The 16,423-nt window shown below is 39.8% G+C and overlaps 1 protein-coding gene across 2 annotated transcripts in view; it reads left to right on the top strand.

Annotated features, from left to right (window-relative positions):
* The window catches only part of IQGAP2 (IQ motif containing GTPase activating protein 2), a 238,682-nt gene that overhangs the window by 47,952 nt on the left and 174,307 nt on the right, over positions 1 to 16,423 (top strand). For both annotated transcript variants that reach the window (XM_034774640.1, XM_034774641.1), the window contains exon 2: positions 9,574 to 9,673. In XM_034774640.1, the coding sequence (XP_034630531.1) occupies positions 9,574 to 9,673 (100 nt within the window). The remainder of the gene's footprint in view (positions 1 to 9,573; positions 9,674 to 16,423) is intronic.

Raw genomic sequence — 16,423 nt, 5'->3', positions numbered from 1 at the left:
ACTCAGCCAAGCACAAGTGGTTGCTGAAGGACTCTTTCTCAAGCCTTTCTTCCACAGATAGGGGTGGGGGTTGGAGACGACCTGTAGTAGACCTATTTGCCACGAACGTGACGCACACAAAATGGATTAAAAACTGGCAGGTCAAAAGGCAATTGTAAATGGGGAATCATTGAATAGGTGTATTTCTAGTGGGGTCCTGCTGGGATAGGTTCTTGGTCGTATGCTATTGAACACTTACCACTGACTTGGAAGGAAAATAAAATCACTGAGAATTTGCAGATGACCCCAAAATTGGGGGAAATGGTAAATAAGAGGGTAAGTGAGGTCTCTGATGGAGTGTTCTGGGTTGCTTGGTAAACTGGGTGTAATCATACAATGTGTTTAATATGGCTAAATGTAAATGTTGGCATCTAGGAACAAAGAACGTAGGCCATACTTACATGATGGTGGGGACGGGGGGAGGGGGGGGGAACTCTGAAAAACATTTGGGTGTCATGGTGGATACTCAGGTGAACATGAGCTCCCAGTGTGACGCTGTGGCTAAAAGGGCTAATGCATAAACAGGGGGACCTAAGGATTGCATCTCTGGTAGGAATAGAAAGGTTAGGTTATTTTACCTCTGCATTTTGCACTGGTGTGACAGTTGCCAGAATACTGTGTGCAGTTCTTGTGCCCACAATTCAAGAAGGATGTTGATAAATTGGAGAGGACTCGGAGAAGAGCCACGAGAAAGATTAAAGGATTAGAAAACCTGTCTTACAGTGATAGGCTCAAAGAGCTCAATCTGCTTAATTTAACAAAGAGAAGGTTAAGGGGTGACTTGATTAGCCTATGTGCCTCCACAGGGAACACGTATGTAATAATGGACTCTTCGGCCTATTAGAGAAAGGTATACCACAATCCAAGGGCTGGAAGTTGAAGCTACGCAAACTCAGACTGGAAATAAGACAAACTTTTAATAGTGAGACTAACTGACCATTGAAACAATTTACCAAGAACTTGTAATAGATTCTACATTTAAAAATTAAAATCAAGATTGGATGTTTTTCTAAAAGATCTGCTCTAAGAAATATCTTGAGGAAGCTTTATGCCCCGTGTCATAGAGGAGGTTGGACTAGATGATCACAATGGTCCCTTCTGGCCTTGTAACCTATGAATCTCTCAGAATTACTTTCCCTGTTGTCCTGCAGTGGCTCAAGAGTATTAGCACTAATCTCAGGGCAGACTGTTAAGAACCAAATGAATTCCAATCTTAAATTTCAAAAAGTAATCGAAACTTCTGTGATCAAATATGGTGGGCAGATCCCATCTCAAACTTCTCACCAAGGTGGTATCTGATTTTAAATCAATCAATGAACCTCCTATTCACTTCCTCAAACCATACTCCGACTCTGGAGCTTGGTTTGTCCATACTTCAGGTGTTTCCAGAGCCCATTCCTCTTTGAATAGGTCAAAACCATTCATTAAGGCACCCCATTCATTTGTGGCATTGGGAAAGGCTGTGAAAAGTCAGGTCACGTCTTCCCAGAGACTTTTCGAATGGATCACCCTGGTGCATCATAATCTGTTACTAACTAGCATGTCCCTTCCCTCCGGCATTAGGGCCCTCTTGACTAGAGCCCAGGCAACTACTTCGGTATGTCTGAGAGATTCCTATATTGATCTCTAACTTATTTAGCTAGTTGTATCTAGGATTCATCAGATCCCTCCTCCTGTTAATCTAGGAATTGCTAACTAGTCACCATAAGTGGGATCAAATTGGACATAAATGGAGGGATTGATTACTTGCCTTACAATATGTGTGGATTGCACAGCTTGCTCTCCATCCCTGCTCCTTTGGCATTGATCTGTGCTGGCATTCTGAATTATTGAGGGAAGTGAAGAAGGCAGAGCAGACTGCCTCTGTGCCATGAGGTAGTGGGGGACCATGAGGACATGCAGGGTGCTGGTGTGGCACCATCTGACACTGCTGGTCAAAAGTTTCTAATCACATGTGCACCATATGTGGGATCCACCTGGACAAAAACATGTAAAGCAGTTACTGCAGGATAGGTGACAGGTCTCTCTTGGTTACTGTCCCATCCCAGTTGTCTTCATAGTGGGGTTTTGACTTCTCCACACTGCGTTGGAGGCTTTGACAGACATATGGTAAAAGTGTACCATACTTCCCAAATAGATGGTGGGACAAACTTCTGACTTGTAGAACTGGAGCATCTTTGAAAAGTTCATGCTAGATGTGATTGAAGGTTGACCTTATGGACGCTTGAAATCCTACAGCTAAAGTAATTTTTCTTTAGAACTGAAATCCGCACTTGTAAAGTGAGGAAGGATGGCCTGGTGGTTAGGGCATTAGCCTGGGACATGAGGCTCAAGTTCAGTTTCCTGCTCTGCCACAGGCCATCTGTGACCTTGGGTAAGTCACTTAATGGGTATCTGCCTCAGTTCCTCACTTGTAAAGTGGGGATAGCTTTTTCCCTACCTCATGGGGCTGTGAGGATAAATACAGTAATGGGGGTGCGGAGGCACAGAAGCATGCTTTGGAATTTATCTAAAGACAAACAGCGATGGCTTGTAAATATGTATCAGGTGGGCTGCTTTCTGTTCATCTGTTTCTGGAGGACAATTAACTGTGTGCCTTTGTCTCTGACTGCAGAGGGGGGAGAGGGTGGTCCATTGTTTAATAGAATAGGGAAGTAGCAGCGCTGTTGAAGTGTAGTCTGGGGTTGGGGAAATACCAATCTAAGGACCTAGTGTACCTGCTTAATTCCTAGGCTCACTTCATTTATAAAGTAGGTTTGGGAACTACATTGTGGATGGGACCAGCAGTCAGCATAACTGTCATGCCCTATGCGGGCGCTGGCCCTTCTGGCGCATGTTATAACTTGCGAGATCCAAGCAGAGGTTCTAATATGAAACACTGTGGAGAATGTAACCTCTTCTGGGTTCTTCTTGGAATGCTAGCTGCTTTGCCAAAAGTGTGTAAAGCTCCTAGCACCCTGAAGTTTATTTCAAAAAGTACGCATCTGTATCAGCCTCTCTAGTGATGATTGTAACTTTCATGAAACAATGCTATTTGTCTCAAACTTTGAATTTCACTGACTTGAGATTGATACATAATGAATGTAGATGTTACCGCTCTCATAGTTCAAGGCAACTGTGCCTGTATTCCAGCTCCATGGCCCCTCAAGGTCACCCACTCTAGGTTCCTGGCTCTTCAGCCGTCACCTCTATTAAGCGGAGACCCACATCTTTCTCCCTCCTGACAAGGGGTTTCCCAAGCTGTATAGTTCCCTGACTACACTGTGATATGCCCAGTAAGCCAGACAGGCAATCGTCTGTGCTTTGCTTTCCCTCCAAAAGCTATGAACAGCATATTGGCCTGCAGAGTAAGTTACCACACAGTTCTTACAAGCAAGTACATTTATTCTCACTGTAGAGAAAATGTATTAAAGAATAAAATCTACATGCATTCTAAAGCTTACCAGAGATCACCCGAACCAACCTTGGCCTCTGGTAGGCATCAGTCCTTCAAAACCCAGCACTGGATTTTTCTTGGGGTTACAAGTTCATAACTGTCTAAGATTCAGAAACAAACCCAGGCTGAGCAGTTAACTTTTTTTATACAGCTCCAGCCTTTGATCTTGGCCTTTTGATAGCAGGTGATGAGCAAACAAAGATCCTCTCCTCAAGGTATAGCTTCAAAAGGCTGGGTTTTTTGCATTACTGGATTTGGGGAATTTGCATTCCCCTTCTCCTAAATGTTCCCCAGGAAAACCCATTTAACGCTTTTTATTCCAAAAAGCAATTCTTATCTGGCACATTGTTCGCTATAGTCCTGTAAACCCCCAGATCTCACATCTGTCACATCTTTCTCGTCTCCCCTCCCCGCCCCCCCCCACCCGAGGGTACATACAATTCCAGCCCACAATAATAGATAAACCATTCATTTAATACAATGGGTCCCAAAGATATTTTAACTTAATTCAATAAGGTCTCCTAAGGAGATGTCTGGAAATTGCCGTTTTTGTCACAACCACCTTTAAACCTCAAAAGTCCCTGATACATTTAAGAATTGCATAAATTATAAACTAGGGTGTCTTCTCAGTGGAGCTGACAAGCTTCCTGGAGCCCTAAAATGAGGATTTGGCACTTGTTAAATATCCACACCGTATGGAACTTGTTCATTCTTCGTGACTTCAATAGCTCATAAAGACAACTCCACCAGCTCACTTAAATTCCTTCCACTTTAGGGATTTGTATTATAACAGACATTATAGATGCTTCTTTTTGGATGCTGTAGTAGCTGTTCTGTGCCTGGAGAAAATATCAGGGTTATAATGGAAACTTTACCAACTTGAACTAGAGAATCAATACTGTGTCATCCATAGTTAGTCTAGGATACTGATATCGCACTGACTGGCTCATGGTGAGTAATTTTAACAAGCGACTTGCTTTGTGCTAATAACTCTCTCAAACATCCAGTTTTCTCTTAGTAATGCTCTGATGGAACTGTCTGTGCTTCAAATGAACAGTCCCTTTCTTCAGCTCAATAGACACCAGACAATAGAAAATGTCTCGGTATAGAGAAAGCACGGACTATTTATATTGACAAATGGAAGGAATCCTAAAACAGTATAAACATACTTAAAATATTCTATACCATTAGGTTTAGCAACAGACTACATAATAATTTTTTAGATTTGATGCTTATTGCAGAGGAAAAATAGACTTGAGTTTTTTTGCAGTCTGTAAATTAGCGTGTCATGCTTGCTGGAATTAATGGACTGAAAAAAAAGTCAGAATAAAACATGAATTTGCTTTATCAGTGGATGAAACTTTTAGTGGTGGCTAAAGGTGCTATCTTAAAAGTTGCAAGAAGAGGAGAAATGCAGAGAAGGATAGATGCACAGAGGTGACTGAAACTGCTAAGCTTGAAGTTTCAGTGCAATATAGGTGAATGTATCTTACAGAGTAGCAACTCTAGGTCAGAATTTTAGGCAAGGGACTTCAACTTGTTTTAACTGCACATGTGCTTAGTAAGGATGTTCTTTAAGAGTTTTATGATTCATCAGGGAAGTGCTGTTATATAGTGCATGTTGCTGTCAATTGTGGGCACAGAAGCATCTGTCCTACCTATATCTTTCATTTGGAGGAGCTAGCCTGTTTACTTTAACAGTTGTAAATGGCATATCATAGAATTGGGATGATGTGAAATTTATTTACTATTCAGGCTGTCGATTAATTGCAGTTAACTTACGCGATTAATCATATTAATTTTTGAGTTAACATTAATCACACTGTTAAACATAGGTTACAAACCATAGTTAGTAGTCTGTCCTTTAAATCAGCTTCTGTACCCAATGACTGGAAGATAGCTAATGTAACGCCAATATTTAAAAAGGGCTCTAGACATGATCCCGGCAATTACAGACCGGTAAGTCTAACATAGGTACCGGGCAAATTAATTGAAACAATCGTAAAGAATAAAATTGTCAGACACCTAGAAGAACATAAATTGTTGAGCAAAAGTCAACATGGTTTCTGTAAAAGGAAATCATGTCTTACTAATCTATTAGAGTTCTTTGAAGGGGTCAACAAACATGTGGACAAGGGGGACATAGTGTACTTAGATTTCCAGAAAGCCTTTGATAAGGTCCCTCACCAAAGGCTCTTACGTAAATTAAGTTGTCATGGGATAAGAGGGAAGATCCTTTCATGAATTGAGAACTGGTTAAAAGACCAGGAACAAAGGGTAGGAATAAATGGTAAATTTTCAGAATGGAGAGGGGTAATTAGTGGTGTTCCCCAAGGGTCAGTCCTAGGACCAATCCTATTCAACTTATTCATAAATGATCTGGAGAAAGGGATAAACCAGTGAGGTGGCAAAGTTTACAGATGATACTAAACTGCTCAAGATAGTTAAGACCAAAGCAGACTATGAAGAACTTCAAAAAGATCTCCCAAAACTAAGTGATTGGGAAACAAAATGGCAAATGAAATCTAATGCAGATAAATGTAAAGTAATGCACATTGAGAAAAATAACTCCAACTATACATACAATATGATGGGGGAGGGGGGCTAATTTAGCCGCAACTGATCAGGAAAAAGATCTTGAAGTCATTGTGGATAGTTCTCTGAAGACGTCCATGCAGTGTGCAGCGGCAGTCAAAAAAGCAAACAGGAGGTTAGGAATCATTAAAAAAGGGATAGAGAATAAGACGGAGAATATCTTATTGCCCTTGTATAAATCCATGGTACGTCCACATCTTGAATACTGTGTACAGATGTGGTCTCCTTATTTTTATTTATATATATATAAAAAAGATATACTGGCATTAGAAAAGGTTCAGAGAAGGGCAACTAAAATGTTTAGGTGTTTGGAACGGGTCCCATATGAGGAGACATTAAAGAGGCTAGGACTTTTCAGCTTGAAAAAGAGGAGACTAAGGGGGGATATGATCATGAGTGAGGTGTAGAAAGTGAATAAGGAAGTTATTTACTTGTTCCCATAACATAAGAACTAGGGGCCACCAAATGAAATTAATGGGCAGCAGGTTTAAAACAAATAAAAGGAAGAAGTTCTTCACACAGCACACAGTCAACTTGTGGAACTCCTTGCCTGAGGAGGTTGTGAAGGCTAGGACTATAACAGGGTTTAAAAGAGAACTGGATAAATTCATGGAGGTTAAGTCCATTAATGGCTATTAACCATGATGGGTAAGGAATGGTGTCCCTAACCTCTGTTTGTCAGAGGGTGGTGATGGATGGCAGGAGGGAGATCACTTGATCATTACCTGTTAGGTACACTCCCTCTGGGGCACCTGGCATTGGTCACTGTCGGCAGACAGGATACTGGGCTGGATAGACCTTTGGTCTGACCCAGTACGGCCATTCTTATGTTCTTATTAGACTATCAATTGAAATATATTAAATATTTTTGGATGTTTTTCTGTGTTTTCAAATGTATTGGTTTCTATTACAACGCAGAATATGAAGTGTACAGTGCTCACTTTATATTTCTGATTACAAATATTTGCACTGTAAAAAAAACAAAAAACAATTTCAATTCATCTCATACAAGTATTGTAATACACTTTCATGATAGAGATTGCAACTTACAAATGTAGATTTTTGTTGTTGTTACATAACTGCACTCAAAAACAAAACAATGTAAAACTTTAGCGCCTACAAGTCCACTCAGTCCTACTTCTTGTTCAGCCAATTGCTAAGACAAACAAGTTTGTCTACGTTTATAGAGGATACTGCTGCCTGCTGCTTATTTACAATGTCACCTGAAAGTGAGAACAGGCATTCACGTGGCACTTTTGTAGCCAGCGTTGCAAGGTATTTACGTGCCAGATATGCTAAACATTCATATGCCTCTTCATGCTTCGGCCACCATTCCAGATAACGTGCTTCCATGCTGCTGATGATCATTTTAAAAAAAAGTGTTAATTAAATTTGTGACTGAACTCCTTGGGGGAGAATGTTTCCTGTTCTGTTTTACCCGCATTCTGCCATATATTTCATGTTCCATCAGTCTCGGATGATGATTCAGCACATGTTCATTTTAAGAACACTTTCACAGCAGATTTGACAAAATGCAAAGAAATGTGAGATTTCTAAAAATAGCTACAGAACTCGACCCAAGGTTTAAGAATCTGAAGTGCCATCCAAAATCGGAGTGGGACGAGGTGTGGAGCATGCTTTCAGAAGTCTTAAGAGAAACACTCTGACATGGAAACTACAGAACCGGAACCACCAAAAAAGAGAAGCAACCTTCTGCTGGTGGCATCTGACTCAGATAATGAAAATGAACATGCGTCTGTCCGCTCTGCTTTGGATCATTATCGAGCAGAACCCATCATCCACATGGATGCATGTCCTCTGGAATGGTGGTTGAAGCATGAAGGGACATATGAATGTTTAGCACGTTCAGCATGTAAATACCTTGCAACGCCGGCTACAAAACTGCCATGAGAACACCTGTTCTCACTTTCAGGTGACATTGAAAACAAAACGCGAGCAGCAATATCCCCCATAAATGTAAACAGACTTATTTGTCTAAGCAATTGTCTGAACAAGAAAAAGGACTGAGTGGACTTGTAGGCTCTAAACTTTGACATTGTTTTATTTTTGTGTAATTATTTTTTTGACATAATTCTACATTTGTAAATTCAACTTTCACAATAAAGAGATTGCACTACAGTACTTGTATCAGGTGAATTGAAATACTACCTCTTCTGTTTTTGAAAATATTTGTAATAAATATAAAGTGAGCACTGTACACTTTGTGTTCTGTTTGTAATTGAAATCAATAGATTTGAAAATTTAGAAAACATCCAAAAATATTTAAAATGAATGGTTTTCTATTGTTTAACAGCACGATTAATCATGATTCATTTTTTTAAAGTTGCTTAACAGCCCTATTTACTATGTTTTAATTTTCTTATTTTTCTGGCTTTGGCAGTGTGCTTGCGGCAGTGATGGCTGATTGCGAAGTGAAATTGTACAAATACAGAATTTTCTATCCACGAAGTGCTCTTGCAAACTATAGAGATAACTTTACCCACACAGAAATGCAACTATCTCTGGGGTGCAACCTAACTTCTTGACAGCACATAGCAAAACTACCCCCACAATCGTTTTTAGAACTGAAAATGGAGGTTACTTTATCCAGTGGAGACTGCACAGGGAGAATTAATTACTTATGCTAGGGTAATAGAGACATGTTGTGCTGGGTGCTGTACAAACATGAGTCCCCACTCCAGCAGCCTTACAATCCAAAAGAAACAAATAGATCAAAGGCTGGTGATGAGGAATAACGTGCAAATAGATAAGCATGGTGACTGGCATAGTTTTGTTAGTTACGGGTGGTGGTGGTTGGGTTTTTTGGTTTTTAATAGGCAGAATGTAATTGCAGGACTTAGTTTCGGCAAGTTAGTGCCATAGAAGCTGTAGGCCTACATTTTCAGAAGACTATGCAGGAAATTATCTGTGCAATCTTGGTAACTGTACCCACATATACTGGAGAAGTTATCCTTTGAGGGTCAGGACTTTAATTTTTACAAAAGAGGGAGGTTGGTGATGGGGATTGTATATAATGGAGTAAGAAGAATTCCAGTTAGAAGGTCTACTACCTGTTATCTTAGTATTTGCCTGAAGAAGTGGTTGCTGGGGAGTTTATCTTCCCTCCACATATTAAAAAAGGTGGTGGGGAAAAAAATAATTGAACTCTGCATGCCCCCTCAGATAAATAGTATGAAGAATCTAAAATCAGAGGGGAAAGTGTGAATGTTAGGATACTGAATGTGGTGCATGGAAGAGAGTGTTGGAGGAAATTTCCCCAATACTTTTATAAAACTTGAAACCACAACATTTTAAGATCTAACACGGTTAATCTTTTTTTACTTGGTGTGGTAAGAGTACTTCTGTATTTGGCAAATGTTTCTCAGTGAAGTCCTATAAAGAGCATTTTCTCAGCTGCAGCAGTTTTGTTTTGTTTTTTAGTAAAATTGCTTTGAGGGTCACCTCTAATTATGTGTAATTTGACATAGTTTTTCTGTTTACAGCTATTGTGGATGATGAAAGGCTTTCAGCAGAAGAAATGGATGAGCGGAGGCGTCAGAACATTGCTTATGAGTATTTATGCCATCTAGAGGAAGCAAAAAGGTAAATAAATAAAAATATATTCTAAAAAATATCCAATACTGAATTTTAATGTGTTGCAATCTCAAGATTATAGCTTTGAAAAAATTTCCTGAATGACCCAGTCTTATTTATGACATTTTATAGAATCTTAAATAATACCAAGAATCTTGTGGTGAAGGGCTTTGGCTTTTATAATTCAGCCAGATAATAGTAGCTTTTATGAAGTAGAGAGAAATAATCTTCAGAAACTAGTGGTCATGTTAAATTAACACAAGCAATGGGCACTAAAGTCTAACTGTGGAGTACTGACTGCACAGGGCAAAGGGTTTTATGAACAACATGCAAAAATAGAGTACGGTATGTGCTGGTTTCTTAAACCAGCAGTAGACCCCTCTTTCATCATTATTGGACTTGGGCTGGGGAAGGTGGCAAAATCACCTGCTGACGGAGTAGCATGATGTGGTACTTAATGTCATGTATACAACCATTTTTACACCTAATGACTACTCTTCATGTAAAAATTGATATCTAAGAGGCTCGTTCTGCTTCTGTGTTGTCTTTCCGATAACTCCATATGGGTCTCTTTCCTCTTTGTGCTTTTCTGAGGATAAAATCTGTGTGGGAGGAAAGTTCTCTTGGATGTTTTTATTTAAATACCACTCCTTCTCCTGTATACAAAAAAATTTCTAGATGACTTTTTTTTTCTGATTTTTTTTTTTTTTTTTTTACAAATTTAAAATAATATTATACATATACAGTAAATTGAGACTAAGAGATTCAGTGTTTTTCCCTGGAAACTATTTTTAAAACTTTAAACTTTTTAAGACATTTGTGTCCTGAAAATTCCCCCCCTCTAATCTTAATTGAAACTTTTATTTTTTTTTTTTTTTTTTTTTTTTTTTTTTTTGCCGACAGTCACTATGCACAGGAGTCAGCTGCCAATTAGAGAGACAAGGTGGGTGAGGCAATCTCTTTATTGGACCAACTGATGGGGGGAGAAAAATTTGATTTTACACAGAACTATTTCTGAGGTTGGTCTAATAAGAGATCTTACTTAATCATCTTGTCTCTCCAATATCCTAGGACCAACAAGGCTATGACACTGCATACAGTTGGCAATTATCTTGCACCAGAGACATTATCATTGTCCTAAAGGCTCCTGCCTTTCCTCATTCAGCGTCCCATTTGTTATGCTGCTGCACTTACTGTAGTGCACTCTACCGATCTCATTCCTCCTTCCCTTTCTTTGAGCCAGAGTTGTTTCTTTTCTATTTATAGCTTAAAATTAGTAATGAAAGAGTGGTGACATGTCTGCATCTGTTCATGCTCCGCTCACGTTTTTGAGATTCTCCTTGCAAGAATAAGGCTGAAGTGGAACCTTAGATTCTGGAGCACAAGATAGCAGCCTCTAGCAGAAAATAAGAGTCTGGTGAACCACAGCAAACAGGACAGTGTGACCTCTGCCTCACAAGATGCAGGACAGCAGTCTCTGGCCTTTTCTAACCTCGCTACGCATACCCTGCACACCACTGCTACATGCTGCAGTGACAGGCAGGCTGTACTCACGCTGCAGTGTATAGCTACAGGTGGCAGTGAGAGGTTCTGGCGGGAGGAGGCAGTGGGGAGCCTTTCCCTTCCGCCTCTCCCTGCTGGAGTCTTTCACTGCTGCCCAAGTCCCTTCACTGGAAGGGTTCTGGCAGCAGAAAAGTAGCAGTGTAGATGTAGAAAGCACTGCTTGGGCATGTAGCGAGCCATATGGGGTATATACACTAGGGTTCTGGCATGTCTGTACTTTACTCACCAAAGCTGTGCCTCACCAGCTACACACTCTTGTCTGCACGTCCAGCTAACACGGGTATAGTGTCTGTATGCTATACGCTGCTGTAAGTGTAGAGCTACCCTTTGAAATGCCTGCGACAGCTTGTTACCAGAGAGACTGGTAAGGCTGCAGACCTCTCACAACAAAACAGTGGAAGAGCAGCAGATGCAATGGCAACAGAATTCAAGCCTTAACCCAACCAGGATGTTTCCAGTCTGGGCTGTATGCTTGTATGCACCCATCACATCTTCAGTAAAGTCTTTGCTGCTGTCATGGAGCCCAGAGCCAGTTCTCAAAGTCCTGCAAAGTAAATGATCCAGAAATTACCATAAAAGGGGGGTGGGGGGAATGCTCTTTTTCCCTTACCTAATGTATGAGATCTCTCTGCTCTGGATCTTTAGTTCATGTTTTGTGTTACAAACTTTGCTTTTAGTTTCATGGGGGGAGGGACTTGAATGCTAGTATTTTTCAGCTCCAGAAACAATAGCAAATACTCTGCTGCAATTAAGGAGTGGTATTGTGCAAATACAACGTATGCTATTTCGGCCTGTTCTGAAAGGTTTAGTAAAAGTGTCAAGTGCCTAAAAGATTTGGGCCACAATATGGATATTGATCTATTGAGGAGTTATACAGTACTGTAGTTTTTTCTTTACTAGCAATGTGGGCCAGTCTTTTTTTGCACTGTTTATAATCAAAATATTGTGTCATAACAGCTGTGTGTTTCAAAATGCCAGAGTTAATTAAAAGGTGAAGAATGTGTACTGTCAGACTTTTTTTTTTTTTTTAAATAGTTTGCACGCTTACTTTCTCTACCGCAGCTTTGAGAAATCCTCCTGTGTTGAATCTGAAAGAGGAATCTCTTGTCGTTGGTTTCTGTACTTCTGTAAATAGTGCCTTCTGTACTAGGTACAGTGTCCCTATGCTACTCGAGTAACAAAATAGGAAATTGATTTTTAAATATAAATCAGCCGACTTGGAATATCTAGAGATCAGCAGTGTTTGTATAGGGTGTTATATTTGATAATCAAACATGTTTGTTCCATTGTGTTATACTACTAAAAAAAGCTACCACCTGTGGATGGCAAATGTAAATCCTAAAAGTTGTGAATTGAACCACTTGTCCTCAAAATGTCAACAGTATGGAAATGATCTAAGGAAAATTGTCCACTATGGGATAGGCAGACTTATTTATTTATTTATTTTTTCATGGAGTTTTGCAAATGTAGGAAAGTAGTTTAGTTTTTGAAGTGTTTCTATTCAAGATAAATGAGGCTTTTGGTGTTTAGGGGTTTTGCCTCCTCTTTTGTTAGAGGGAACCAGATTCTCAAGTGTAACTCTCCAAACTCTCATGCGTAGTATAACTTTTAAGTTGGGTATGAAATGGTCATTTATGACATTGGCTGGATCACAGTCAGCAAAGCAGCAGTGTAAAAATGTACACCACTTAATATGCTTAACAGGTCAAGCACTGAAGTGCTTAACTGGTTCAGGTATAAGCTAATGTTGTGATTATCTGGCTTGTTATGCAGTACCTCAGACTATAGAATTTCCCTGAACTAATTTCGGTCTTTTGTCTTGTTTTCCCCCCCGCCCCAAAGAAATCCGTTAATTAAATTTTTATTTTAAAAATTGCCAATGATAGAGAATTCATCACAACCTCTTGCTGGTATGTCACTTCCACTTGCTCTAATTTTTTTTTATATGCCTTATTTCCCATCCAAAGTTGTCTAGTTTCAACTTCTACCCATTGTATTGTGTTATGCCTCTGCTTGCTTGAAGAGCCCATTATCAAATATTTGTTCCTCACATATATACAAACTAATCAAGTCACCTCTTCATCTTCTGTTTGTTGGAGTCAAAGCTCTTAATCTGTTCAGTTTATCACTATAAAGCATCCTTTTTCTAATTCTTTAATCGTTCTCATGATTCTTCTCTGAACCCTCTCCAGTTTATCAACATCCTTGAATTGTGGATGCCAAAATTAGACTTCCTATTCCAGCAGCAGTTGCACAGTGCTAAATACAGAAGTAAAATATCCGCCCTACTCCTACTAGGGATTCCCTTGTTTGTGCATCCAAGGATTATGATGGCCCTTTTTGGCCACAGCATCATACTGGGTGCTCATGTTTAAATGCCTAACCACGATGACCCCCTCCCCCCCCCCAAGTCTTGTTCAGAGTCACTGATTCCCAGGATAGTCCCCAACTCACTAAGTGTGGCCTGCATTCTTCCTAGATTTTTCACATTTGGCAGTGCTGTTCGCTTATGCCCAGTTGACCAAGCAACGCAGAGCAATCTGGGTTGCTTGGTCATCAGTTAATCTGTCCTGTCCTCTTCGTTATTTACCACTCCTGCAATCGTTGTCTCATCTTCATATTTTATCAGTGATCATTTGATTTCTTCCAGGTTTGTTGATAAAAATGTTAAATAGCCTAGGGCCAAGAACCAATCCCTGAGGGACCCTGCTGTAAATACACATGCTTGAGAATGATTCACCATCTAAAATTGTATTTTAAGACTGTCACTTAGCCAGTTCTTAACACACACAAAAATTAACATGGCACATATTAAATGCATCATTCTAGATTTTCATCGAAATATTGTGCAATACCAAGTTAAATACCTTACAGAGGAATAAATATATTACATCAACACTATTATCTTTATCAACCAAGCTTGTAATCATATTTTTAAAAAAACAACCCTCAAGTTAGGCTGGATCTATTTTCCATAGATCCATGTTGATTTGACATTAATTATATTACCTTTCTTTAATTCTTTCTTAATAGTCCCATATCCGCCCCTCCATTATTTTTCTTGGGATTGTTGTCAAGTTGGTATGCCCATAATTACTTGGGTCATTCCATTTACTCTTCTTAAATATTGACAGAACATTAGCAGTCTTCTAGAACTTTACCCATGTTCCAAGAGTTATTGAAAATCAACATTAATGGTCTAGAGAGTTCCGTGGCAACTCCTTTATTTTATTTTTTTTCAACTCTTGGATGCAAGTTAATAAAATGTTAAACTTTTTTGTAGCTGCTGTATAACATTCTCCTGAGTCGCTATTGGAATGGTAAGGATTTCACTGCATGATATGACTAAATCCTGTTTCCCCAAGTGCAGAACCAAAATGTCTCTTGAACACTCTTGCCTCTTCTTTATTATTGGAAGTTCTGCTACTTCCATCTAGTAACGGACCTGTACCATTTAAAAATACCTTTCTTATCGTCCTTAACTCTTCTTGTAGTGGTCTTCACTTTGTCTGTGTCTAAGCCAGTGTATGGTGGTTGTTTTTTGTTTTTAACTGGTGCAGTCTTCTTCCTTGCTTTGTGGGCATCTAGTAAAATGTTCTAAAACCATTCCCAATTATTAACAATTATCTGGGCAAAACTTGAAAGTTAATGTGCCCTTGTACCCAATTAATAAGATTAGTTGTTGTCCATCTAAGTCTGATGCTCAGTTTTGTGCATTGAATGGATCCTATTTAATGTTGGGTGTAACTGAGATGGCCTAATGGTGATTCATCTGGAGACATGAACAGCATGTATGGTGTTGCAGTCGCTGCACATCACGGAGCAAAGGTTCTGCATTGGGTCTGAGCAACTGTGTGAGAAAGGGATTTGGAGGTTGAAATGAGGGCTCAGGTATGGACAGTAGACTAGCAAATTGCAACTCCCCTTAATAGCTCTCCTAAGTAGAGCTCATAGAGGACTACTACTACTGTTGGATCTGTGCTGACAGTTATGGAGTGGCTTGTACACTGCTTTGTGTCCTGGCTTAGATTTGGAAGGATTTCATTGTCATTGCTTCCTTCCCCCCTGCCCCCCCAACCTCTGTGCAGGTTCCCTGCTAGAAAATAAGAGCAAGTAAGGTTAACTAGATATAGTATGCGTGGGAGAAGGTTTCCATAGCACTCCCTAACCTCTATACTTGTTGACTTTTGACCCTTGAGAATGGGTGTGAATACATCCTATACAAAGGTAATTTAAGCAGCCCTAAGCTTGGATTTTTATAAGGATTTAAAGTTAAACACATAGCATCAGAGGACTGGAACGGATCTTGAGAGGTCATCTAGTCCATCCCCCTGCCTCATGGCAGAACTAAGTATTATCTAGACCACTCCTGACAGGTGTTTGTCTACCCTGCTGTTAAATCTCCAATGATGGAGATTCCACAACCTACCTAGGCAATTTATTCCAGTGCTTAACCATCCTGACAGTCAGGAAGTTTTTCCTAATGTCCAACCTAAACATCCCTTGCTTCAATTTAAGCCCCTTGCTTCTTGTCCTAGCCACAGAGGTTAAGAAAAAAAAATGTTCTCCCTCCTCCTTGTAACAACCTTTTACATATTTGAAAACTTATCGTGTCTCTCCCCGCCCTTATTGAATTTCATCCTATTTACTTCAGACCATTTCTCCAGTTTGTCCAGATCATTTTGAATTTTAATCCTATCCTCCAAAGCACTTGCAACCCCTCCCAGCTTGGTATTATCCACAAACTTTAAGTGTACTCTCTCTGCCATTATCTAAATCATTGAAGAAGATATTGAATAGGAGCAGACCTAGAACTAATCCCTGCAGGACCCCACTCGTTACATCCTTCCAGCATGATTGTGAACCACTGATAACTACTTTCTGGGAATGGTTTTCCAACCAGATTTGCACCCACCTTATAGTAGCTCCATCTAAGTTGTATTTCCCTAGTTTGTTTATAAGGTCATGTGAGACAGTATCAAAAGCTTTACTAAAGTCAAGACATACCATGTCTACCACTTCCTCCCTCCCCCCCCATCCACAAGGCTTGTTACCCTGTCAAAGAAAGTTGTCAGGTTGGTTTGACACAATTTGTTCTTGACAAATCCATGCTGACTGTTTTATTTATCACCTTATTATATTCTAGATGTTTGTGTGTTCCATTATCTTTCCGGGTACAGAAGTTAAGCTGACTGG

Source organism: Trachemys scripta, chromosome 6 (assembly GCF_013100865.1).
Source record: "Trachemys scripta elegans isolate TJP31775 chromosome 6, CAS_Tse_1.0, whole genome shotgun sequence".
NCBI lineage: Eukaryota > Metazoa > Chordata > Testudines > Emydidae > Trachemys > Trachemys scripta.
The sequence above is the reverse complement of the archived record's forward strand: the minus strand, read 5'-3'. Positions and strand labels throughout refer to the sequence as shown.